The sequence below is a fragment of the Opisthorchis viverrini genome (assembly GCF_000715545.1).
Source record: "Opisthorchis viverrini unplaced genomic scaffold opera_v5_51, whole genome shotgun sequence".
Lineage (NCBI taxonomy): Eukaryota > Metazoa > Platyhelminthes > Trematoda > Opisthorchiida > Opisthorchiidae > Opisthorchis > Opisthorchis viverrini.
The window spans coordinates 777,754-802,165 of NW_008751707.1; the positions used below are offsets into that span (position 1 = coordinate 777,754).

Consider the following 24,412-nt stretch of genomic DNA (forward strand, 5'->3'; position numbering starts at 1 on the left):
CCGCACATGGTTTTGGCGTTTGATAAATCCTTCTAAGAAAGGATAAATTATGGCAAACGATCGTAATTATGGTGTGGTTTCGTGGTACTAGTACTAATGAAAATATCGAGTTTACTTGCAAGAAACTGACTTATGTCACTGAACATCCGTGATGTTGATGTTCATTCCCTTGGTCTTGGAACGGCACCGAATTAACACTGACTCTTGAGTGGGCAAATGACCTTAGAATTCAGTGCCAACCCTGATGTTGCTATCCTTGATGATGATGATGATGATGATGAAATGAAGACCTGGCGCGTGTATGCCAGATGAACTTACCGGATTACGATCGAGTACGCAGGTAGTCACAGAAACTGTTTAAACCGCGGTCGGAAGGGAACCAGTTCTTTCTAAAACGAACTGGAATTTTCCGTCCGCTACATCCTCTATTTCCAATCCCACCGAAGGGAGGCCACTTCCTTGAAGATTTCATGAAAGCTTTCTACGTCAGCCGATCCGCCTGAGGTGAGTAACTCCTAACCAGAAGCCTAGCTAACCCCTTATTCATAGTGATCTGTTTTGGTGAAATCAGTGTGTCAGTGTACATTTGGCTTAGTGCGTTTTGAGAAGTGATGACTACTGACTGATTAAGAGAGTTGCTTGGTTCAAGCTGTGGTGTAATTCTAGGCAGCGCAACCTACCTTGTTCTCGCAACAGAAAATGGACTTACTTCCTTTGAAAGAACCGTCAACCAGAGTCAATGCATTCTCCGTTGCCAGGAGCCTGTTGGTGACTGTGTGGTTTGAGGAGATCAACTTATTCAGCTTTACAAGAATCTCGTAGTCAGGCACGGACAGATGTTCAGAGTCTAAGCCCAGATGCCGAGCGATCAGTGATCGGAAGTTCAGTAGCTGTATAATGGGGAGTTAGAAAATTATGCAGCTGAGTCATACACAGCTTCGTATTTGAATTACATCACGACAGCCAGTTTGAAATAAGCACAATGAGACCGGTTTGTTTAAAATACGAATCAGGAGTGCCCGAATAGTGTTTTGTATGTGAGTCCATTATGATCGGTACTTTCTAACTTGTAACTCCCACAAATCCCAGCGTAAGCCTGGGCGTGGGTTTCACCGGCCTGGCTGTCTACTGCCATGGGAGACCATGGCAGTAATTAGGTGTGCACTTCTGGGTGCACCGTAGTATTGGCTTGTTAGGCTGCAGAATTTTAGTGGCACCAAGTGGCTTCGCGGCTCGTTAGCCCACAAACTGACCCTCGTTAAAACGAGGGCATTAGGGAATTACAAAGCTGTTCAGCAGTGGAGTTTTCCTGGTTCTGTTAGACTGATTTCGGAGAACAACTTTAACACTAATCTTTCCGGTTTCTCACCTGAAATAAAAATTTACCTTATATAGCTAAAAATTATTGTGGATTATTGTGCCTGTCTCTACATTACCAACTATTTCCAGCTACCATTACAAGGTCGAATTCCAAAAGGCACTTTCCAAAATTCCCTCCCGGGAAACTTCTCATTGGTGGGAACAGCACGGCGAGTGTTGCGGAAATTGTTGATGCAACTCATTCATTAATGCAGGACAACAAGAACACTTTCAGCGGCTGACCGAAGCTCAAAAGTATGCCGGGATTGGTGACCCAAACAAGACAGGTGTCTCAGTCCTTTTTGTTTTGCCTTTTTGTGTTTTCCCCAAAGACAGCGCTGAGGTATTTGGATTTTGGATGGATTGTTCATTGTTTTGTTCGCCTGGATATATTCCGGAGTTTGTTATGGCTGGCACTCATTTAGGTACGAGGATCCACTTGGAGGCAGTTTGTTAACATGCTTAGATGAGAGATTTCTACCTCTAGAAAAGGAAGAACTGGCATTTATTAAACCACCACCAATTCACAATAGCTGTTAAACACCTTCCCTAAAGGAAGAACGAAAACTATTAAGTTAATGCGGATGGCTAACTATGTACCCACAAAGCAAGTTTACCGTTGTATTTGGTATGCAGTTTGTGAACTGGTATCTTGAATTGCGTGCAATCTACGTTAATAAACTTTGCTATAGAGGAGAATGTTGGTAAATCAGGTAGCACAGATGGTCGTTGGTTTGTTCGCAAGCATGAGGTTAGGTTCTGAGCCCACCCAGTCTTGCAGGAGCACTCTGAAATTTTCAGGTGCGAATCGCATGCCGAACCGTGAGGCGGAATTATTTAGATTATCTAATATTGTTTGTATTACCACTGGGTCAGACCCAAGAAGAATTATATCGTCTGAGTACTCGATATATGTGAGCGGGCTCCAAGAGGGCACTTCGACCCCACAGGCATTAGAGGTTGGTAGTGAGTCTTCCGTGATCGCATCAATGACGAAGTTGAAGAGGAAAGGTGAAAGAGTACAGCCCTGTCTGACACCACTTGATGTGGTGAACTCAGACGAGAGCTTCCTGCAGACCTTCACATGGCAGCGGGAGTTGGCGTTTGGTGCCTTAAGGGAGATCAAGAATTTAAGGGGAGCACCTTTGCTCCGCGGGCACTACAATAGTTCCTGATGGTCCACAGAGTCAAAAGCAGCTTTCAGATCAAGAAACAAACCTATCGTTGGTTAGTGAAAGCTGTGTCGCTATTCCAGAATTTGTCGGAGGGTGAAGATATGATCGATGCAACCTCCTGGAGAACGGAAACAAGCTTGGTTCTCACGGATTTGTCTCCCTCTGTATTCAGTCAACCTTCGAAGGATAAGACCAGAGAGCACCTTCGATGCCACTGCTCACAGGCTGATGCCACGGTGGTTTTCGCACACCCTGTCCGCATACTCTTTTTGAAGATAGGTATACCTGTCGACATGCCCATTCTGCAGGCAACTCTTCGTTCCATATCACACCAATAGTTTTGTTAGTTTGGTCATCAGGGATTCTCCGTCTTCTTCGAAGAGGGCTGGATACAGTCCGTCCGGTCCTGATGCCTCACGTTTTACCGCGGATATTTCGTACTTTATTTCTTCATCCGACGGGTGATCAATGTCTAAATTCCATTCGCCTGTATGCACTATCTCTACAGGCCGTGTTGCAGGGACCAGCTGAACTGTTCTTCGAAGTGTTCGGTCTATCTTTGCCGTCAAATTTCTTTGCGAGTGAATTAATGAGCCATCTTTTCCCATTATCGTTTCGCTGACCGTTGCTTTCCTAGGGCCAGTCGATCGTATCAGCTGATATACGGCACGGCCGTTTCCCGCAGCAAAATCCTTCTTCAACTCCCGGGCTTTCGATGTCCGCCAGATCTCTCGGTCTTTTCTTAGGCTCCTCACTGTTTGATGTTTAGGGGGTTTGCATGCGCGGATCGATTTCCTGGCATCGATAATGGATAGCGATCTCGACGGTATCCAGTGATCTTGTGGTCGAATCGGAGAAGTCTGACAGACAGCACTGAACTCCGTTAGCATAGCTCTTTTCACATTTTGCCACGCTTCATCCACATGTTCACTGCCACCACAGTACTGTCTTACTGTGGAGAGTTGTTGGGCTAGCTCAAATTGGTACTGTTGAGCTATGGTCGTTCTTCGAAAATACTGGACTACCTGCTTCTTGCTGACTAGCGAGAGGAGACCACCGGGACTGATACAGCTGCTCAGGTAAACAAATTTGCCTACTACCTCAATCGGTTCATCCGCAAGCATGAGGCTAGCGTTCGAGCCCACCCAGTCTTGCAGTATCACTTTACACTTTGCAGGTGTGAAGCGCATGTCGAACCTCGAGGCAGAATTATTCAGATTATTTAATATTGTTTGCAATACCACAGGACCAGATCCAAGAAGAGCTATGTCGTCTGCGTACTGGATATCTGTAAGCGGAGGCCCAGGGAGCACTTCGACCCCACAGGCATTAGAGGTTGGTAGTGAGTCTTCCGTGATCGCATCAATGACGAAGTTGAAGAGGAAAGGTGAAAGAGTACAGCCCTGTCTGACACCACTTGATGTGGTGAACTCAGACGAGAGCTTCCTGCAGACCTTCACATGGCAGCGGGAGTTGGCGTTTGGTGCCTTAAGGGAGATCAAGAATTTAAGGGGAGCACCTTTGCTCCGCGGGCACTACAATAGTTCCTGATGGTCCACAGAGTCAAAAGCAGCTTTCAGATCAAGAAACAAACCTATCGTTGGTTAGTGAAAGCTGTGTCGCTATTCCAGAATTTGTCGGAGGGTGAAGATATGATCGATGCAACCTCCTGGAGAACGGAAACAAGCTTGGTTCTCACGGATTTGTCTCCCTCTGTATTCAGTCAACCTTCGAAGGATAAGACCAGAGAGCACCTTCGATGCCACTGCTCACAGGCTGATGCCACGGTGGTTTTCGCACACCCTGTCCGCATACTCTTTTTGAAGATAGGTATACCTGTCGACATGCCCATTCTGCAGGCAACTCTTCGTTCCATATCACACCAATAGTTTTGTTAGTTTGGTCATCAGGGATTCTCCGTCTTCTTCGAAGAGGGCTGGATACAGTCCGTCCGGTCCTGATGCCTCACGTTTTACCGCGGATATTTCGTACTTTATTTCTTCATCCGACGGGTGATCAATGTCTAAATTCCATTCGCCTGTATGCACTATCTCTACAGGCCGTGTTGCAGGGACCAGCTGAACTGTTCTTCGAAGTGTTCGGTCTATCTTTGCCGTCAAATTTCTTTGCGAGTGAATTAATGAGCCATCTTTTCCCATTATCGTTTCGCTGACCGTTGCTTTCCTAGGGCCAGTCGATCGTATCAGCTGATATACGGCACGGCCGTTTCCCGCAGCAAAATCCTTCTTCAACTCCCGGGCTTTCGATGTCCGCCAGATCTCTCGGTCTTTTCTTAGGCTCCTCACTGTTTGATGTTTAGGGGGTTTGCATGCGCGGATCGATTTCCTGGCATCGATAATGGATAGCGATCTCGACGGTATCCAGTGATCTTGTGGTCGAATCGGAGAAGTCTGACAGACAGCACTGAACTCCGTTAGCATAGCTCTTTTCACATTTTGCCACGCTTCATCCACATGTTCACTGCCACCACAGTACTGTCTTACTGTGGAGAGTTGTTGGGCTAGCTCAAATTGGTACTGTTGAGCTATGGTCGTTCTTCGAAAATACTGGACTACCTGCTTCTTGCTGACTAGCGAGAGCCTGAAGGGAAGCGAACCGTAAGGTGTACAGGCAGCAGGACGTGATCGGAATCATGCGGTGTGCCCCAGAATGAACGGTATTCTTGAATTGTGGCTTTCCACCAGTGGCTGATGGCTACGTGGTCCAACTGGGCCCACGGTTGATTTGCAGTTAATTGCCGCCAGGTTACGCGATGCGAACGTTTATGTTGAAAGCTCATACTTGCCAGGAACAGTTCATATCTCTCCGACGAGCATCAGCTCCGAATCGACTGCCCAAATGTGATTCCAAGGAGCTAAGACAGCCTACTTGATCATTCATATCGCCTGCAAGGATCATAGTGTCAGTGCTTTTTGCCTGATGGATGAGCCCCGATAGCTCTCGATAGAAAATATCCTTCTCTGCCTCAGAATTGCAGTTCGTTAGGGCATAGACCGACACTACAAACAGGCATCGCTTATGTCGAGAGGCATTGAGCTTGGTTGAACTGGATAACCGGGCGGTGCAAGGACGACTGTTCACTGAGATCTAATCCAGCAAAGTACGTTCAGTTCTGAGGCTGAGTGAAACTCCCACACCATATATTCCACCAGTCATCGTTTCTGGGTCACCGGACACACGGATGAAGAAATGTGAATGAGCTGAGTTATTCCGTGGCGCTCTGAGATGCACAACCACGCTTGGGTCTTGTATGCGTGTTTCGGGGACGCAGCATACATCAATTTTAAAGGAGTACTAGGTCTCAGAAAGCATTGCCTGCCTGCCAATTTGACATAGTGTACGGGCGTTAAGGGCTCCTATATATAAAGTATCTAGTGAATTTGGAAGTGTGTTATTTTGTTTACCTTTAATAGGCAGAGAAGAGCGTAAGTCTCTTCGGTCAGATAACAGCCCAGCGACGTTTGCTCGTGTGGTGGGAAGAGACTGGGGGAGGGGGACATCGGTGGACACCGAACTGCGCGAGCAAATGATAATTCCCGATTGTCCAGGTCGAGGAAGGGAGTTTGTTCAAGGTACCTCACCCTGAGCCTTTGACTCAAAAGTCTGACCCATGAGGTAGAGGACAGTAGGCTTTTCTTTGGGGACCCTGCCCGGAGGCGATGACTCAATTTTCTGACCTGCTCGGCTGCAGAGGGTTGGCCTACCCCGAGAGCTCAGGGAAAAGGGCATTGCTGTCTCATTTCTGATGCGGCCGCGCACAGCAGGTGCCTTTTGAGCAGCACTGGACACTTTGGTTTTAAATGTATTTCGACCGTATTGGGTAATGCGCCGGCGGTCACGGTCAACAGTTGAGCGATCAGTGTGTGCGGTTTTTAGGGCCCACTTTTATTAACCCATTTTTCCTTTGGGGAAGCAGCATCGCTGCTTCCATAAATACGGACATGTTGGTCACCTGGGGGATACACTTTACTGCCTTTACACTCCTGTCACAGAGGACAGCACTACTTTACCCCCAGACCGCCTCGTAGCACGATTATTCGTAGTACGGGGTCTCGCTGCTCTTGGTCTGACTGCTTTCCTTTGACCTTCCTGGCATGGTTACACCTTGTGGAACGACGTTCCAGCCAGTGTAGCCCGCAGGATCATTGCAGCTCTCAAGCTGGACCACTACGTCAAGGTGGCAGCTTTCGGTCGGGTTCGTTTGTGGTAGTTCGCTGCAAGTTAATGTGCTGCACTAGGCCGGTTCATGTTTCATCTGGTACGATATTCAAGGTATTTCAATGCAATATCTTAACGTAACAACGCGCTACCTGATGAGCTCTGGGGGAGAAAACCGATCGCGAGCTACTGGAGAGATTTTAGTAACCCTATGAGTAGCGTGTTACGTTGAGACAATGTATTATGGTTTCTAGAATATCGTATCAACATGGGACAACATGATGCATCACATGCAGCCGAAGCGAACTATCATAATGAGAGATTCAGGTGAATTCAGTTGAGTCTGTTGTCGAAACCAAATTCTTGTGAAAATCGGCGTATTCTTCCAAACTTTATTACGGCTGTACTTTGTTGGGTACTCGACTGGATTCGTTCATCAACATAATATGGTGCAGGATGAACATATCTCACCCCAGGATGTTCCATTTCACCTGACAGCTTGGTTCACATCAACTTCACGACCAAGAATGGAAATTTAGGCTCCGAAACTTCTGAGGTTCAAATAACTGTATTGATAGTATTTTCACTAAGTTTTAACAAGGTCTTCTGATTTCTAGACGTCTATCATTTTGAGCCATGCAAATATCATTAGTCATAACATGCGAGATAAGAAGTACGGTACTTTGTAACCAGAAACCAGTTTCCTAGAGGTATTTGTTATCCTTTTTAAGTTCTATTTGCAGAGCATAACTAACCATTTTATAGCATTTTCTTCACTATCATCCTGCTATGGGCTGTTACAGTAATTCGGTTTTTATGTGAACTGAATCGTAAAGTTCAGTCCAAAGATGGTGTAATGTAACGTAAAAGGCTGACCTGTTCTGTTGAATTGCGGTTGATTTCTAGTGCCTCTTTTGTGTTGACCAACTCCCTTTCGGCTTCGGTGAGTCGATCTTGAAGCCTCTTCACTTCTGTGTTGTAACGTTTCTTCCATTGGTCTAGCTCTGTTCGCAGTTTAAGAGCTTCTTGTTTCTGTTCTTCGAAATTTCGATTGGTCTCATTCATGCGGATTTGGGTTACCTTGAGGACTTTTCCTTGTTCGGTTTGTCTGAGCTAATAAGATTGGACAACAGTTTGCAAGTTCACAAAGTTAAGACAACACTAGTATGAAAATTGAGACATTCTGTTTGCTTTTCCTGGCTGATTCTGGCTGAAAATCGTATCATGGGCATACGTCAAACAAAATTTTCCTCTAGTAAGAAGAATCATTGAGTGCTGGTCACTTGAGGTGGTTCATTTTACTGCTGTACGTTGTAGTACTATACATTTGTACAATTAATTGTACTACTATACACTGGTTGTAGGCTGCACTGTAGTTGAGTGTAATTTCGAAATTGTGCATAATAGCCAACCTTACTTTCTTCAGTCCCGCCAGTTATACCTATGTTTCTTCATAATCGATTCCTCAAAATACTTCTTGTTGTTACAGCGGCTAACGTGGGCTCATAAGATTCTCTGAATTTTGGCTGCATCAAAACTGAACTCACAGGTGACTTGATATCGGAAGTTTTTTTAATGCGTCCTTTTTGTAGAAACAACGTGGTAAAGCACCGAGTGTAAAACAGCACATTATGAAGAAGCATCACAGAGACAGGGATAATATCTGGTTTGTTAAAAGGACGGTTGAGTTGTACATATTATTACTCAAAAATAGGGACAAAACAGGCGTGTCGACGAAACTTTTCGGCCAAAACCTTTATTGGTAGGTCTGCGCAAGATATTTAATGAACTCTGCCTCATTTTTTCGGGTTATCTCACATGTACGTGATCACCATTGTTCCCCAGATTATTCCTCAGTACATGGTTGCTTTGTCGGAATTCCTCATGAGCCGTGTGAGAACAAACGGATAGCTAAAAAGACCCTAAGTACACTCATTTGCGGATTACGCTGGCGTTCGATGAATCTATGGGTAGTAGACTGTCGGGCAGACTTCAGCAAACTTTTAAGTACCGCGTCCGGCCAGCTAAAATTTCCAATGACGTTCCCCAGCGAAAGGTCATTGGGTCAACCAATATGCCGCATGACGCCGATTTATCTACTGCCCATTGGAAAGCAACGTAGAGCCTGGCCTTAGAATATTAAGTTGTAAAGAAGGAAAACGTAACCCTAACTGTGATCACAGGCAAGATTGTTGAGAGGAGTATATTCGAATTTCAGAAGTGACATATGACAAAACTAAAGCATGTGTATTTGTAGGCTTTTTGTCTCCCATTTCTTTCTAACTTTAAAACTTCCATCCACCCACTGAATAAGCTTGGCCTGAAGCGTTAAACCATCATTTCCCTTGTGGTATCAAAGCTATTCCGGTGCTTGGTAACCTGTTTCCTGTATCAGAACTAGATTTCTGTTTTCCGAGTAAAATGGAAAATTTCATGTGACTGGGTCACGTTACATGACATAGAGGGTGGTTTCTTATTCCCGAGGCAGAATGTATTAGGGATAAAACATACCCACATTAAAATGAATTTCTGTAATGACAGTTGAATCGTACCCAACTACCTACCACACCTTAATTATGACTCTTCCCATTGCATTGGAACAATAAAGTTGACTACGGCAAACACAGTCCCTTCGTAAAAATACGTATCTTAACTTGTTATGCGTGCTCAGAAAGCCCGTCAGTTTTTCAGCCCACCGAAGTGCGGTAGTTCCAGTTGTTACAGGTTCCTTCACCGCGGATAAGGAGAATAAGGAAATGAGGGCCGCGCATTGGAGGAAATGGCGTTCTATATCGTCCTCTCCGATTAACTGAGGTTGATTGTTACATGGTTTTTGCCTACCATCAGTTTGTTAATTAATGAACCTTGTGTGGAATTAGGTTTTCGTCACTTTTATTGAACATATTTTTGGGTGAGAGCCCGTGATCTGAGTTGCTTAGATTCGCACTCCAAGCGTTCTTCGGGCTAAGATAGAACAAAATGAGTGTGTTTTGCTTCATAACAAGTAAACACATTCCATTTCTCAATATTCTCAAGCAAAATCCAATTCCGGAAAATTACTGGAAAATATTTGCCTCTAGTGATATGAATCAGGATATTTAAACAACGGGTTTGACAACCTCTAAAAAAGCTTGAACTAGTGGGGCAGAATTCGGTGCATCGTTGGTGAGCAAACCAAAAAATATACCCTATCCATTAACCTTTCAAAACCATGGGCGAAGTCATGCCTACGTTTCAAAAACCACCACGTATCGTGACTGAGGAGGCTTTTGGAGACAGTCAGCTATGCCATTACCAAAACCTGACGCAAGTTTCATGCAAACTTAATCATTATTCTTCTGTAATGACGGCTGATTTCTTTCAGTTGTGTATTAGGCCGACCATAAGTAATGCTAGAAGCGTTCGTTAATTTCAGTCTTCATTGTATAGTCCTCTTGTTCGAATATGGCATGTTAACCACTGGTAATTCCGAAAAACATCCACTCTAAACTCTACGGACCCCAGTTATTTCAGTCCCATTTTCGCCATTTAAGGGTTAAGGAACTCCACTACTTTGGGTTAGGACGAGATAAGAAAACACCCTCAGCTAATCAGTAAGTGGCCTCACAATCAGTTCATCAGTTATGTTCGTTTAAACGGTTTTTCTTGTCCTCATCTCTCCGATAGCCTCAAGCAGACTTAGGTGACTCATGAGAATGAACACCCCAATAGGCTGGCACTCGACACGCAAACGATTTGACATTTTAAAACACGTATCTGGATATTCATAAAGTGACGAGTTTCCGCCATCCTTGGGTTCTGCTTGAGCCTGGATTAGAATGCATAAAATACTTCCGTTTGCATTGGACTCCGATTTTGAAGGGAGACTCAAATGAATCTAGCTAAATCTCTCTTTTATGGTTATCTTTTTCTGGTGCAGCACATTCAGTCGAAGGATATCTTTACCTAGATATTTGACTCTTTACTTCCGCCTCATATCTAATTCTCTCTTGTAGCAGCACTCGGACTTTGTTGTTAGCTTCATAAGTGCTTGAATGGTCTTATTTTCGCATTCGTGTGCAGGGCAGTCTGAAAACCAAAAAGTCACGAGAAAAACAATCATCTAGATGATTGTGCTCGAGGGACCAGGACAGTCTGATACTGAAATAAAAAATTCCCGAAATGTACTCCGCAGGAAGACGAAAAGTAATTATCTTTATGTGTCTTAATTTACGACTGAACTGTGAATATACGGTCTAGTTTAACCACGTTTAGTTTAAATGCTGAATCACACAAGATTTTCGACTGTTTTCATGGGGACTTTGTGCCGTTATGATAGTACGGCAAGCAGACTCAGCACTCTAGATCACACATCCCATTGCTGAAGGCTGTCTTCTCACTATACGAAACTTTATCGCAGCATATAGTCAAGCACCAGAGAAAAACGAAAAATAATTAATACTTTGGGTCACGGAAGATCCCCCCACAAATATGCAGCAGTGAGAGGTTTCTGTTTTACACAAAATAAGGACTCATTTAGAGCTTATATGAATATATATACCTGTTCTCTAAGTGTGTCGGCACTGACGATGCTGTATTCTAAAACAGGGATACCTTCAAGGTTCACATAAGAGTATAAGGTCTCTTCAAACACTTTTTCAATCTGGCGTCGGCAAAATCCTTCAAAGAAACAGCGGATGCATGAGACAGTCCTAGGCCTTTTATCTGCCAGGTAAGTGCGTGCCCGATTTGCCTACTGAAACATGTTTGTCCATCGATATAGTCGGAAGCATTTATAAGTACTCTCCGCCCGACAAAATCAACGGGTTTGGATGGAATATTGGCGACTATTCTACCTAGGATTGCTTTACTACTGTCAGAAATCTCTAACAAAGGTTTAACGCTGACTAACTTCCAAACGAACGCAAATAGTGCAGCATTTTATATTTCAACATATTTCAACTAAATAAGAGTAGACGGATCACAACGTTTCCAGTCACACTTAAAGTGGGCACATAATCAGATGAATTAATAGCTAGTGTGGTTTTCTGAGTCACTGAAAATGGGGTTCAGACAAATTCATTTATGAAAAGTTAAGCTGCTGGACGTTGACAGTCACTTCTATCGGCGCCATCACTCACCGCCTATCGATGGAATTTGGCGAAGTAAAAAACGGCAGGCTTCTATAAAAGCTGCGGTCCTTATATGTAGTCAAGTAAACAATAAAGTGATTCACTAACGGACTCAACTGCGAAACCTTCATAGTATAAGTTGATAGAGCATGCCAAATTCATGCGCTTTAAAACCGTATTCTCTGTTCCATGCACATCTCAAAAGATCAAAAGGACTTCGATAGGCTTCCAGGCATTCTACAAGGTGCAGCCAACCCTCAGATGCAACATAACGGGTTTGTTCTATATTCCAGGCAAACGGTTGTATGACGCTCAACGACACCCGCTCCGCTTTATTTAAGAGAGACCCCCTTAGACCTGTAGTTTTCCCGTACGTGGGGATAACGAATCCCTTTGCACTGGAGTGAGCAGATTGCTTACTCTGGTATTTCTTGTAGCATACGGGATTTCTTCTTTCCATAGCGATAAAGAAGATCCATATGCTCAAATGTGCTATTTTTGTTCATTGTAAGATTACAAGGCAACAGTGAATACTAAATACGATAAAAAAACAATAGAAATATGGGCTTGTGGGATCGATGGTTGATTCCGTGGGCAGTGTGCATGTCAAATTTAGCTCAGAAGCAAATATCATAATGTGTCTTGCGGACGGTATTGCAACTCTTATATAATTCCCTCGACATGCTGCTCCACCGACTAGTAGTGTATACCCTAATGCATAGTAGCCTGAGATAATCGTTTGATTGGGATAAGATTATTGTAAAAGCCGTATTTAGAAGGTGACCGCAGAAGCTAGGATCTCCCTGAAGCAGTGTGAAGCATCAACCTATAAATGATTGTCTCACGTTCTGTTCAGTCAGGGCATGCCTTCTTTTGTTCTATAGTCGGCTCTCCACAGATGAACAGACGCGATGTTCGTTTATTTAGTAACGCTCAGTCCGGTCAGCTCACCCCGCGGCCTTACCAGAAATTGAACTTTCTCATCAAGCAACGTGTTCTTCTGTGAATTCGGCTTCTACAGTTTCAGTTTCTACAGTTTCAACCACTATTTTGGTTGATATTGAAAGCGGAATGTTTCAGCTTGGACGATTAAAGGAACCCTGTAAAAAACAGATGGCCATATGGAATTTCGCACACCAGACGAGCAAATCTGTCCATAAACTAGGGACGCCAACAAGAAGTCACCTAACCAATTTTTGGGCACTGAGGTTTCAAAAGGAGTGTAATTTTAACATTCAAATTATCTATAGAACAAAACGATTACCTTAAAAACATCATAAACGAGAGATCCAGCCAATGCTCAAGCGAGTCTCCCGTCAAAATCAAACTGGCGTGCAAATAAGTGTATTACCTTTTCTTGACTTGATTCCAACAGACGAGCTTTAAGTAGCACAATCTCCTCTCGTAGTTTGTCGGCATCATCTCTTGTCTGTTTCAGTTGTTTAACCAAACGGTTTCTCTCTTTCTCAGAGGCTGCCAAAGTCATTGGGGTCTGACTAGCAGGAGCGATATTCTGGAAACGATGTTCCTGTGCCTCAGCTAATCGACGCTTCATGATTGAAACTTGAAGCTCCAAAGACTCCACAAGCTCTTTGGACTCCCGCAGTTCTCGCTGAAGCTTTGTAATATGAATCCGTTGTTTGGCCAGCTTCTCTGTATTTCCTTGCTGTAGTTGCGTTATTCGAGCTGGAAAGGGATACAACGCATTTGAAAACCAAGAGGGATACTTCTTCCCACAAATGCGTGGAAGCGACCACAAGTTACCACAACATAACTTGTAATGGGGAGTCGTGTTTTTAAAGCTGCAAGGTGTTCTTCGAAAAAAATGAAGAACCCAAAGAAAAGAATTGTGCTTGTGACAAACATGGATTATTTATTCTTTCAGAGAAAATCGCGGAATTCACTAAATATATACATGGCTTCGAAAGTAACATTCAGCCGCTCTGTTTTCCACTGGCCCAGCTACACATACTGGCTGATCGTTGTTACGCACCACATGATGCCGCCTCACTCAGTATATAAATGAAAAAGCCAGTCATCTCCCTGATTAATCCTCTCTCCACATATCCCACTTGGTGTCTGGAAAACATGAAAAAGCTGTACCTATCCTTGCGTGGGATTTAGGAAGTTTCAAATCGGGATTAAAATCCTAGAAAATGTAGCGCCTTGAAATTAACATATGATGGATATGAGGTTTGTTGTGACTCTTGTATAAGGAAAGCCCGAGAGAACTCTTGACTGGAGATCACACTGACTCAAATGGGTTTATTATCGAATTTACGCGAACCATAGGCTACGCGGAGTAAAGTTTGTTCAGTGAGAAGGACACTAGCAGTTAGCCTAATTCTCTCGTACTGCTCCCTGAATTAAGCATTCGCTATGTTTCGCGTGTCACCTTTAGTTCATCGTGACTAACTAACACGGAGCATCCGTGTGGTTTTCGCCGTGCTGGAATCCTATTCTTCAGCACATGGGGACGGACCGATTACAACCAGGGATTGTTGGAGGAAACCATACAATGTAATTAGATACTTGACCAAAAGATCAGTGGTAAAAGATGGATTTGTTCGGTTTGATGATGGTATTAATCGGTGTATTTAAAATGATCAAATGTAACGCCAATGCACACGTTGTCTCCGTTTTATGAAGCATTTGGAAAGTCTATGGAGAACTGGTAAAATCGGAAGGGGTTCTGAAGTGAATGCTGGATGAAGCACACGAAAAACTTCGGACAAATTTGACAGGATATGGTCATTTAAAGCATGCTTTCAGTCAGGAGTTAGAAACGGAAAGCTCCAACTGGTACTGTAAGTTTTTAGAGGAAACGGATATCATTCGGTAGGTCTAAATCTTCCATCCAATTAGTTTTGAAGAAGCGTGTTAGAGGTTCGAGGAATCTCAGGTAAAACAATGGACCAGATAGTGCCTGACGAAGGAGCAAACATCACATATCATCATTGCCCTTTTGCTACCTGGCTGCCATGCCACCTAAACAGACCATGTGAGCTAAGGTACTGGCAGTCTTGACAGGAGCAGTGGAGATGCTGAGGTTCAGTAGGTTCAATCCTTAGTCACTGGACAATCTCGAACTCGTTTATGGCTTTAAATTGGAAAGAGGGAATAGGGTGCATGGGGGCTAAAACTGGTGCTGCCTTATCACAAGCATTATGGCTCAATCAAACAAACTGCAAATAAACTGACAGCACGAATTCCACTTACATCGATCGGCCGCTTTTTATTGCAATGTTTCCGGTCAAGCGCAAGGGGGGGGGTCACGGAGACCCCATCCTGTGAGGCGGACAGCAACAACAACACCCAAACCCTTCGTAATATCCTTCATACCCTTCCACCAAGTTACACGCAGTCCACCCTGCGGTTTGCGCCATTCTGAAGGAGGCACGGACAGCAACGCTCCTCTGGGTAGACAGTGTTTTGGAATGTGTAGCACATGGTTGAGGTAGCGCAGCTAATGGCGCTGGATGTTTTCTGTGAGTGCACAAACGCCTCGTTACGAATTATTTGATGGCATTTGACACCAGTAACACTAGTCAGATATAGATCGTCGAAAACTCGAATACGCTTCACATCATCTGTGCGCAGAGGCGCGTTTTGCTTGCTCAGCAATACAGCGCTTACTGTAGCCTAGCGCACATAACCCTTCCTCGGTACCGAGTGAAAATCCTTTTTCGATACCACGAGTGACACAAACTAGCAAACATGTGTTGAGCCTTTGAGGCCAGTGTTCTATCACATACAGAAAAGTTGGTGATTCACATATTCAGCATAAGAGACGGTGTGCGATAATCTACAACATCTGCCACTGACAATGACTTCAACCGGTCAGATAAGTGCTACTTTTAACAAAGAATCCTGGTACTCTACTATTTGCAGTATCGTATAGTTAACTGTTTTTTGAGTTCAGTGTGTACTCTAATGGTATTCATCGAGATTCGAGGTGTCTTCTATCAAATGATTCGTTATGTAATGACATTTTGATGAATATGACCGACCTTCTGTGCGTGTGATTGAATTAGATTTTTCTTCCCTTGAAAATATTACCACCTCAATCACATTACATGGTTGCTTCGAAATTCTCATTTGGAAGAAAGTGGTAAGTGACAGGGAAAAAAGCGCTATACATATCATTGCAGAAAATATTAAGTACGAAACGACGCGGAAATAACGCAGAAAATCGAGGTGGAGTTTCAACATGCATCTCTGTACTCACCGATCAAAGTTTGCCCTACTATATCCGTCTCTGTTTCGGCAATGGGCTCCTCAAATTTCATTGCAAGCGCAAACTTGCACAGCAAATCGTGTAACTGAAAGTGGGGTGAGTAAGAAGCAGACTGTCATGCAGCATATTAATCGGAACAGACCAACAAACAAACGAAAGCGACAGGACAAATGGGCTCTGGTTGGGAACCATTTTCACATCTAGTAAAGCTTCGTTTGAACGAAAATAACAAATTTAGGTTTGTTCTGTTTTGAAATTTTCCTACCATGCTTTAAGCCTTTATTAAATTGGTCTGTTTGGCACTTCCTTTGGAGAATATTGTGGTGCCCCCAAAGAGATCACTAAGAGATTATTCTTTCTTGTAACCTTTTAACCCTTCTAAGGTTAGCACCAGAACGTGTCTAGCACTGAAGGCATATTTTTGGGGAGGAAGGGGTTAAAATTGTTACACGAATTCGATGGCATTTGGCAGAGTTCACAGAGACCAAAGATACCTCATCAGGTTTTTAGGAGACCTTGTTTAGGCAAAAAAATAGGCAGAAGAATTCTTAGGACAGTATTTTATCATTCTTATGTGGATAGTTCTGGAAAGTTTCGCTTTACAAATGCTAGATAAAGATACGAGCACACCTGTCTGTAGATCACTTCCTCAAGTAGAATGTACGGTCACTCATAAGTGCAACAAAGCTTGATGGAACAGTTTCCTAGATGTAATACATGGAACTACGCTTTCCATTATGCTATTCTTACCACAGTGGCTGCTTCGCAATCTGCTTGGAGCTGGCCTTCCTTGAAAATGGGCGAGTTTGCGCTCTAGTCAAATCCTCGTTAGTCAGCAGGGTCATTTTAACTATAACTGACCATATTCTTGGTGTCTCATAGTCGCATCGAGACAAAACATCTACATTTAATAGACCAACCTGGTTGCGTTCAGCTCTGAGACCATCGATTATGGCCCCGTCAGAAGCGCGTTGTTCCTCCAAGGACTGAATTCGCTGTTTCGAGGAGTGCTCGTTTTCATGAAGAGAGGTCTGTAGTTGGGACAGTCTGGCAACATCCGTTTGGAGTTCTTTCATTCGCTATGACGTTCAGAAGATTAAATATTAGTGAAATTTTAGAAAACGAAATAGGTTGTTCGTGTGATAACATCAAAATTTCACATTCACATCACTCGTTTGAACAGTGGTCCTCCCGTCGTGGCGCAATTTTTCTGGTGAATCCACACCAAAGGGGGGAAGCACTGGACTCGAGTTTCGCTCTTATTAGAGCTCATCAACGGTGCATATCTAATGACCGCCCCGGGGATTGAGCTCTAGACAACTTGACATGCGAGGCGAACTTGTTACCACTATTCCACCAGCGTACCTTGGACACACCCCGCAAACCCCACAACATGCATCAACAAAGTTGTCAAGCGTCGGTGGGGCTACTTGACTGGGAAGTTCTGACAAGCGGGCCAATCGATCGTCACAACCAGGACAGTTGCTGGTTGTCACACCGATGATGTGTCAGGCATACCAATCAGATCGCTCAAGCGTGAACACGTTCGCCCGTTCGCCAGTTCAGACATAACAATTCAGATGCGTCAATGTGCGTTTGGTGGAATAGTGGTAACACGTTCATCTCGCAATTCAGGTGTCCGGGATTCAAACCCCGGCACGGCCATTAGATATGCACTGCTGAATCGCTCTAATAAGAGCGGAGCTCGAGTCCAGTACTTCCCCCCTTTTGGTGTGAATTCGCCAGAATAAATGCGCCACGACGGGAGGAGTGATGCTAATGTGAATAATACAAATCCCACAAACCCCACAACATTCATATCATAATTTCTCCCCATAGCGTGATTAAGTAACAAGACAGTAGTTCACGTATTACAGAGTCTTGTTTTCCCGATTTAGCCGAAAATAATTTCTGAAAGAATTAGTTGAAGGACTTCACTGATATCTAGTACTTCCTGCATTTTTTCCTTCCGTAGGCCCTCAACTCCTAAAGGGCAGGATTCGGTTTCCACACTTAAGAGTCAGACTTTACCGCGGTACTTTAACAAGTTTGTTCAATGCGATATGATCTTCCATATACTGGGTAGTTCTCTTAAAGCTCGGTTATCTGACTTTAATAATCCCACATAAAAATGAGCATTCTTCGTGCGGAGAATTTCAGAAAGCTGATTGGAATTAACTCATGATTCAACTTATGCGGATTGATATCCTTAGTTCTTGCTGATTAATCCGTCTCCTCTAGACTAATAAGAAATCCTATTAATGTTTATGCAGTTTTCCATTTCTAGGGATAATTTCTGAATGCTTTACGTGTCCAGTTAGCATAGAATGGTACGCACACTTTGAATTGTTGCAAATTGGATGCTATTGACCTGATATAAAAGGGCGTTCCCAAATATTCCCTCGTGTATGCATCTGTTTCATAGAGAACTAACCTTACTTCTTGCCGCGAACCGCACCGCTGCTCTAATGAGTAAAATGGCAAACTCCACAAAAGAAACATGAGAACCCTGGTAATTTTGATCCAGCCGATCTTCAACAGGAATGACAACTGGTTTATTTTTAGATGTGGAAAGCAAGTTCAAGCAAACCTATGGTTTAATTTTAATGCTTACCCCTGACGTGTATTTTTGATAATATCTAATCAGTATGACAAGAGAAATTCCCGTGTATGACGAAAGTTTCGTGGCATATGCACGTAATAACAAGTCCTAAGGTGTCCCTCGGGGTGTAAGGTCTACATCATTTGATCCAGTGCCTATAGTCAACGCTACAAATTTGAGAATTGGGGGACAGTCGCCAGATGACCACCCATATGCTGAATGGCTCATGAGAAATAAGATGTCCCTGTGCCCAAAAATTGAAGGAATATTCATTCCAGTTGGAAAGTAGGTAAGCAAGTAAGTCTGTCAGCTATTGTTGATATAAAGAGTACATTGTAACTGGAAAATTACTTCAAGTATTTCGTGCACCTGCGAATCCAACTAGCAAATTTGGAATAGGTAATTCTGTTTCGAATGCCTTTCCAAGCGTAACGACACTGGACAAACTTAAGTGTTCTATGAAAGCCTGTTGTTATGAAATCTTGCTTAATCATTCCCCCTTCATGAAATCAAAATTTCAAACGCAAACGTTTTGTCGAGTACGCTTTGTTGTTGTTAGCTTCACCATTTGCTGAGTTTAGCGATTCCTTTAGGAGCGGCATGGGTAGGTAATGGTGCAGCGATGCGTCTACATAGGTGAAAGGCGATGATTCGCAACATCGCTACGCATTGATAGTATTAGCTGCAGTGGCGGTGAAATGTTTGCAACTAATTTGCCAAGCACTAAGAACATTCACCAACTTAATCAACTGAGTTAATAATTTTCGCCTCCATATCAAAAATGATGTTTAAATTAGAAGTGAATCAGTTATTTCGGTAATTCATGCATGGAAAAACGTGGAGACGCAGACACACCGGTCTGGAACATCGACTATGAGCTTCATCGGCTTACGAGACCAAAGCTGTTACTTCTATTGCTGGATCACCCTCAACAAAAAGGGTTGGCGGCAATCAATGTGACAGCATACGCAAATTTATGCTTGGTGGATAACGTGATGGAAGTGTGACAACTTGGTGACAAATATAAGAATGACAAAGCGAGCGCCCTGAAGAAGGGTGAAACTGTTAGTGATACGCAAAACAAGAGTGATTTTAGTTCCACTGAAAAAGGAAAGGAAGTTCCGTCAGGAAAGAAAGTTTATGACCCTAGTAGCACGCCACATTTGCTGCCTACGTTGTGAGAAGAATATTTTGAACCAGACCAGTTATATATAAGAATATAGAAAAACAAAGTATTTTTAGGAAAATTGGACAGGTGGTTTAGAATTTATTCGGAATTTTTCGAGCCTCACAAGGAATCTCTTCTTAAGATGGAACCAATTTCAACAGGTGCCGTGTGTGGTCCGTATCGGTGACATGTATGTGTATATGTGTCCTAACAGAGGCACACTTCAGGGAGCTCCTAACCTATACCTCGATGGAGGACCTAAAACAGAATGTGGGTGGACGAATTGATTGTGCCATCGGAAGGCCATAAGATTGACAGCCCTTATTTGAGTTTTATGGCTCCTAAAGCTTCATACTGAAAACGATTTCCTCATATCAGACTACCCGCACACTTAATATTGTCATAAGCTCTGGAATCCATCACAGGAAAATACACTGTCTGCTTTCTCCAGACAGATGAAGACGGACTGATATTTTCATGTACACTGACAACATGTCGAATAAGCTAGCCGCAGACCTACTTGTCGATATACACAGATTCGGCTGAAACGCGTCCACTTGAGCAAAATTCCTCTCACAGCAACGCTGTAGCCACATGAACCATGAAGCAGAGGCTATTTTGCCTATAAAACCACACAAAGAGTATCATGATGTGGACGCTCACGGCAAACCAAACATCACACACCAGAAATCGTAAGTTTTTGGACACAAATGCACTGCGACCTGGAAACGAGTGCGAGTCAGATGGGTTATTAGCTATATAAAGAGCATTACTCTGGATGTTAGTGGTTACAGTGCTCTTCTATTTTCAGCAATCACATAATCACGCAGTATTTTACTAGTTGATGTAAAAACAGATTGTCCGTTCAAAATCAACCGATCTTGTGCACAGTAGCTTGGGTAAAGCTGAATAAAGTGATACGTGCAGGTCTTTGATACTGACGTAAGTCCGAGGGAACAAGATGGATGAGCAAAAACAGAAACTTGTTCAGATACATTGCCAGCCTGAACATAATGGCACAACATCAGCTCTGCGATAAGTCAGTGACCTCGTCCATCAGTTTTCACAGGCTACTGCAAAATTTCCACTTTCACCGGATAAATTAGTATAATACTTTTGCATAAGGATGTTGATTACTGCGTCAATTAGGTAGGAACGAATGGTTAAGGTGTGAAGCGGTATTCGGACTGCCACCGTCGTCATTTCATAGCACAACAGTAGAGCTGGCAGGGGTTGGTTTGAAAACGCGATGAACTCCTCTTTGATGGATGCGGATCGAAAGTAGAAGAGGTTAACCTGGGCTATTCAGCGGGGGCTCAGTGGTCATTTAGCATATGTATGCTAGGGACCGGCAAGTTCGATTCTGTCCAGGCAAGCGCGTTAGCAACTTCCACCGATCCAGATGGCTATACACGTATAGTGTGCTCATTTCGAATGGCGCACTTTTAACCTAGTTCTGAGACGCCTATCAGGCTTGAGCAGGTGGCAGCTCACCAGGCCGATCAAGCAAGAATCGGATTCCCTCGGTTCCCACCTAAATGATGCAATTATCGATAGCCTCATAGAAAAGTACTATGGCCGTTTATCCAGTGGAATGGCGAAATCTCGCGGTAACCCGTAGAAAGTGATTAATGAGGCCAGGGATATGGTGCTGTGGCATTATGTTCAAGCCGACAATACATCTGGACAAGTTTCTGTATTTGTCCACCGATCTTGTTCCCTCGGACTGACGTCAACATCAGTGGCTTGCACAATACACAATATTCGGCCCCGATCAAACTGCACGTGGTTTACTTTCCGTACTCAGGCTTCCGGCGTATCCGTTTTGGATACCAGCCATGTAGCACAGGAATGTAGACAAACGAACAGAATATTTCCCGTTTCGTATAGCTGCTTAACTGCACGTAGCGGCATATTTGTCCTAAATGAGCCATGTAACCTGTCTCGTAAACGAACGTCGTCAATTTGTTCAAGCACGTACTATTTTTATGCAGCTACCTTGCTTTATGTACCCACTAAGTTTGGATTCTTAGTGCTATGTGGATTTATCCCCACACACAAATAACAGGATCGGTGAGCAGAGGACTGTAGTGTGTCGTCAGCTTTCTGGAAGTGAAGTACATACATGGGTCCTACGGTGAACATGGCCCCTGCAAAATTATTTTTATATAGACTTTACGTGAAAACCATTGACATTTCCAAGGTGGAAGTATTCATCGGTTAAATCAAAGCAGACCCTAAAAATGTGTTGAAATGTTGCTCCAATTTTCCGATCCAATTTGCAGCTGAATCTGCATTCTGCTTCTGAATGTTTGTTTGTCAAAAAACCACTTCAGTAACAAACCCCCAGCCAATAAATTTGGCAAAGAAACAAAACATTTGAGGATGGTATAATACCCCATACTTGAACTGTGTCTTCACTTGGGTTCCCAAATGCGCAGAAAATTTTGAACTTTTATTTTGTTTATGAGTTGGCTAACAGTGTGAAAAATGCTTCTTTTCAGGGTAATACGTTGGGTGAGTGGCGAATCAATGGTTAGATACTATTGGAATATAATCAGTCAGGATCTGCGGACCGAAAATAACTTTAAAATGATGATGCCAAAGTGATAGATAATCACCGCGAGAATATCCCACTGTAACAACCAACACGCTTGGAATATGAAAATAGTTTTATGATAAAGAGTCAATTGCTACCCAAATTCACTTTGAAGGCCGTCAATACAAGGCCTCCTGGAGAGCGAGTAAGAACAATCTTTCCTACCAAGAGTGTTCTTGAAAGGTTTGCGAGCTGATTTGCACTCATTTAGGTTAAACGTAATTTTCTCCCATGGTCAACTTCATGCATGGTATTGCAGCAGAAAATCAACAGTCATTCAACTGCTGAGCAAATTCATCACAAAGGTTATTGTTACGACAAACTACAATATAGTTGACAGTGTGGGGTTTGTTGCTCCTCGTATGGGATACCGTGGCAAACACTGCATTCACTCTAAGGTGACTGAGTTGGCCTTGAGCTACAGAATTTATTCTTTCCAAGTAGATACAGAATTTCGTGTCAAGTGCTAAAGGTCACAGGGTGAAATACGGCTAAAGCTATGAGAACTGCTACCTGTATCCACTCATTTCTGACAAGGAAAGGAATATAAATGTTGTTAATCAACAAGCCGAATGTTCAGGAAATGTCACTCAGCACAATATGTCGCACGAGTGAATACACACAATTGTTCCTTAATAGAGATTTCGTCCTGTATGTGAAGCCAGTCTATACTGAAAAGCCTAAGAATACCGTACAGCAGTTTCATTCCTGTCGACGAAAAATCAGTAGTGCGTAACTCACGAGACTCAGAGTTTCGAACTCATAACCTTCCGGCCCGTAGTTAAACACTTATCCGTCTGGCCCCGAGCAGCTTGTCAGTAGCCTGATCAACTCTTACTTAAGCAGGATCTAACGCCACTCATTCTCCACTAATGGAGACCACATCAGGTGTTCACATATTGACTAGCTCCTCGAGCGACCACTTCTCAGATGGAAGATTCCTTCCTCCTCACAGCTACTTAGAGAGTGACGCTGGCGTAAAGAGGTTCGGTAATTCCTTCTTAGTAAGAATATGGGTCTTATGGGCGTAATTTTGTGCAAAGCAGTGGTTAATTTGGCAGTTTGTTGGTTACTGCTAAATTCTCACACTACTTCATACGCTGACAGATTTCAACAAAAGGCGACCATACCATTTACGTTTGTCGAGCAGAAAGTAAGTTGGTCCTTCTAGTAGCTGGTTAGATGTGTCAGAGATTATGTGGTGCCTGGATATGTCATCAGGGTGGTATACTTATCTTTACAAGACAGACCTGTTTGGCCACACAATACGCTCTTGTCCTTACATACGTGTTTTCTAAGTTATTCTGAAATTACAGTGGTCTTGTTTTTTGTGAAAAAAGTGATTTGTTTCGCAGCGGTACCCTTTTTACACCGCTGGGGATGCCTTGTAAGTGATGGAAGGTTCACAAAGGATTCAGCGCACAACTGAAGCTGTCATCGCTAAGAACCGTAATCAAACAATCTTGCTTACGTCAGAATACTTCCTTATATCATCCCTCATTTCTTGTATGCGGTTCCACACGAAGGACACAATTCCGATTGAGTCTTCGCCATTCGGAATTTCGAAAAGTTCCGCGACGTTTTTCCTGGAGAGGAGAAAAAGAAAAACTCTACCAGAACGTACTATAATCAGGCAACAATATTGCCATCAACTTCATGGTGTATTTTTGAAACTATTCCGGATCAAATTAACACCTGAAGTCAACTGGCTACAGAAAACAACGTACTCCTCTTTTCGAGAAATACACTCATTTGCAAATCAATTTGGTTTTCATAACAGACTCAACTTAATCTCCCGTTTATGATGTTCTACAACTGAATGTGCTGCACACAGGCCGCCTCATGTTTCATTTGGTACAATATTCGAGATATTGCAGTATGTCTTCATGAAGTAAACTACTCACAAGGTTGCTGAAAACTCTTCGACAGCCCAAAACCTTGTGAGTAGTTCCCTTCATGAAAACATACTGCGATATCTCGAA

The 24,412-nt window shown here is 43.3% G+C and overlaps 1 protein-coding gene across 1 annotated transcript in view; it reads right to left on the bottom strand.

The window, feature by feature from the left end:
- Positions 1 to 24,412, bottom strand: part of T265_13273 (hypothetical protein) — a gene marked incomplete at both ends in the record, with an annotated part of 44,805 nt that overhangs the window by 3,382 nt on the left and 17,011 nt on the right. The window contains 9 exons of the mRNA XM_009168070.1: positions 710 to 890; positions 2,960 to 3,980; positions 4,479 to 5,079; positions 5,111 to 5,249; positions 7,590 to 7,826; positions 13,176 to 13,510; positions 16,053 to 16,146; positions 16,982 to 17,140; positions 23,902 to 24,016. Coding sequence (XP_009166334.1) covers positions 710 to 890; positions 2,960 to 3,980; positions 4,479 to 5,079; positions 5,111 to 5,249; positions 7,590 to 7,826; positions 13,176 to 13,510; positions 16,053 to 16,146; positions 16,982 to 17,140; positions 23,902 to 24,016 — 2,882 coding nt within the window. The remainder of the gene's footprint in view (positions 1 to 709; positions 891 to 2,959; positions 3,981 to 4,478; positions 5,080 to 5,110; positions 5,250 to 7,589; positions 7,827 to 13,175; positions 13,511 to 16,052; positions 16,147 to 16,981; positions 17,141 to 23,901; positions 24,017 to 24,412) is intronic.